This window comes from Triticum dicoccoides, chromosome 5B (assembly GCF_002162155.2).
Source record: "Triticum dicoccoides isolate Atlit2015 ecotype Zavitan chromosome 5B, WEW_v2.0, whole genome shotgun sequence".
In the NCBI taxonomy this organism is placed as follows: Eukaryota; Viridiplantae; Streptophyta; class Magnoliopsida; order Poales; family Poaceae; genus Triticum; species Triticum dicoccoides.
Genome location: NC_041389.1, coordinates 362,074,936 through 362,077,620, shown reverse-complemented (window position 1 = coordinate 362,077,620; position 2,685 = coordinate 362,074,936). Strand labels below are relative to the sequence as shown.

The following is a 2,685-nucleotide window of genomic DNA, read 5'->3' as shown; positions in this document are numbered from 1 at the left end:
TGTGACCAAAATTATAGAAAAACTTTAAACATATATAAAATACAAAATTAGTACCACTAAATACACAATGATATATTTTTATATTATAGATATTTGATATTGTAGTTGTGAATATTTTTCCTACAAACTTGGTCAAAAAATTTGAACCACTTGAATTGAGACAAAAGTTATAAGCCTATTCTCAACTTATAGTTTTCTCTAAATTTTCTATAAGCCACCTAATTTAGTAAGAGGGTTTTAAAAATATGAACAGGGTAAATTTGTGTATGGAAAGTGTAATATTGTTGACGTTTGATCCACATCTAAAAAGAACAACGACAAAATTTTCATAAGCACAAATAAATCGAAACCAAGGATTCCTTCCGCGTGCATAGCAATTCCATGAAGAGATCATATATAAACAGGCAAACTCTACTAGACTTATTTTTTGAACTTGCAAAAAACTCTTCTCGACAGTTTGCCTCTAAATTCGAAAGAAATACACATATACGTGAGGCCCGGCCCAGCCCACCGCACTCTTACCAAGGCCCAGCCGCTGTTTCCTGGACCTGTGCCCCCCTGTACCTCACTGCCGGACGCAGAAGCAGAAGCAGCAGCGCAGCCAGCAGCAAAGAATCGCGAGGAGATGGCGGCGGCGACGGCGACGGCGACGGTGCAAGCGCAGCCAGGACTCGACGCGCGCGAGTGGGACGAGGCGGCGTACCGGCGGGGCATCCTGCGGGAGCGCGACCTCTCCTGCCGCACCCTCTTCCGCGCCGTCTTCTACGACCAGCGCGACGAACCCGACCCGGACGTCCTCCTCGCCGCCGCCTCCAGCGACGGATCCCTCGCGTCCTTCTCGCTGTCCTCCTGCATCGCCTCCTCCGCCTCCGCCCACGCCGCCCCACAGGTTTCGCCTCCCCCCTCCCTCCCCCTTCTTCCCCCCACCCCTTCTCTATTCCGTGTGTACAAACGCCCCGTTCCCCTTGATTTGATTCAGCTGGCTGCCGCCGCGCTGGTCGACCCCGTCTGCATCGTCCAAGCGCACAGCGGCCCCGTCTACGACGCCAAGTTCTACAACGATCCGATTCAGCCGCTGCTCTTCAGGTAAAGGCTTCTTCTTTCTCACCAATTCCTCTCTGTTGGTGCCGTGGGATTGGCGGCCATGAGTGTTCTCAAGAAGGAAATTTTACAACGTGATACATTGCTTGTGACAGCTGCGGGGATGACGGCCACATCCGGGGTTGGAGATGGCACGAGATGCAGAGCTGCCTTCTGCCACTCTCTCTGCAAGGTAATGTACCCGAGCTCTCCTTCGTGGCTTGGTTTGCTAGATTAGTTGGAGTTGGGCTTAACTAGCTGTTCTTACATAGATGTACTTTTTTTTTCGAGGGTACGCAAATTGCGTACCTTAGCTTTATAGAAGGAGAGAAATACAGCCATACAACCACATCTACCTCTCGCTGCGAACAGCGAGCGTAGCACAACTCCACACCCGACACAAGTAAGGAAACCACACACGACACACACTACGACAAACAGAGCCTACCCAAAACCGATATCCTCGCCGCGTCTCGACCGACGCCGGTGATCATCGAAGAACAGCAACTCCAGCTTCCCAGGAAGAGCCAGCGACGACCGTACATAGCGCCAGAGAAGAACGATTCGGGTAGCGGTGCACGCCGGAGGAGCGCAACATAGGGCCTCTTATCTCCAAGCACGAAGCTCCCAACAGAGAAACAGCGTCAGAAAGACGCCGCCATCGTGCCGATCCTACGGATCAAGGCTTTCGCCCCGGAGATGGTTGCCGATACAAGGCACCGTGAACAATGGCGCTACACTCGGCGACGCCTCCAGGAAGGGGAGTGACACCCACGGGTGCCATCGACGCCGGTCCGACCAAGGCCGAACAGAATTTTCATCCGTAGCATTGCACATTTCCACGCCACCAAGCTTCCGGCCAGCCCCGAAAGATGCCTCACACCGCCAACACTGCAGCCACTTGCAGTCGGAGCCACACATCACTGCCGAGGAAGCACGCCTCAAGCCACCACCTTCAGCACACTAGGAACCGCAGCAACCACCAATCGATGTGGGGACCAGATCCGTCGCGATGGCCTTCACCCGCACCTAGGGACTGCCACACAAATGGACCTGACACGCACCACCAGCCACACTTCGGCGCCAACTTCACCGAGGCATCACCGCCGGCACCTCACACGTAGGTGGTCGGGCGCCCGCTGCTCGCCAGGCCCTGCCTAGCCGAGCCTCGCAGTGCCGCCGCCTCCATGGCTGCGCATGCGCTGCCGCCTCCGACGAAATCAGTGTACCACCCACATCCACTCACCCGCTGCACCCCTCGTGTAGATCCAGGGGACCGCCGTCGAGCATCCCGCCGTGAACCAGCCTCCCGCAGCACCCGACCGGGAGCCATCCGACGCGCAAGATCTGGCCCGAGAGCCACGGATCCGCGCAAAGGAGGGCTGCCAGCCAGCCGACCCAACGCCGACCAAGGGAGCCACCACGGCGCCACAGGCCGGACAAGGCCGCGCCAAGCCGAGCAGGGCCGCGCCACGCCGCCCGGAGCAGGGCACCGCCGAACCCAGACGCCGCCGGCACGCCCCGTGCCACCCGGAGCAAGGCCGCGCCACTCCGCCCAGACGGGAGCCACGCACGCGTCGTGCCTCGCCAGAGCCACCCCCGCCC

General features: G+C 56.9%; 1 protein-coding gene across 1 annotated transcript in view; it reads left to right on the top strand.

Annotated features, from left to right (window-relative positions):
• Positions 1 to 565: 565 nt before the first annotated feature.
• LOC119309070 (THO complex subunit 6-like) overlaps positions 566 to 2,685 on the top strand; it is a 7,058-nt gene continuing 4,938 nt past the window's right edge. Inside the window, exons 1-3 of the mRNA XM_037585164.1 lie at positions 566 to 889; positions 980 to 1,086; positions 1,197 to 1,273. Of these exons, the coding sequence (XP_037441061.1) occupies positions 626 to 889; positions 980 to 1,086; positions 1,197 to 1,273 (448 nt within the window). The 5' untranslated portion in view covers positions 566 to 625. The remainder of the gene's footprint in view (positions 890 to 979; positions 1,087 to 1,196; positions 1,274 to 2,685) is intronic.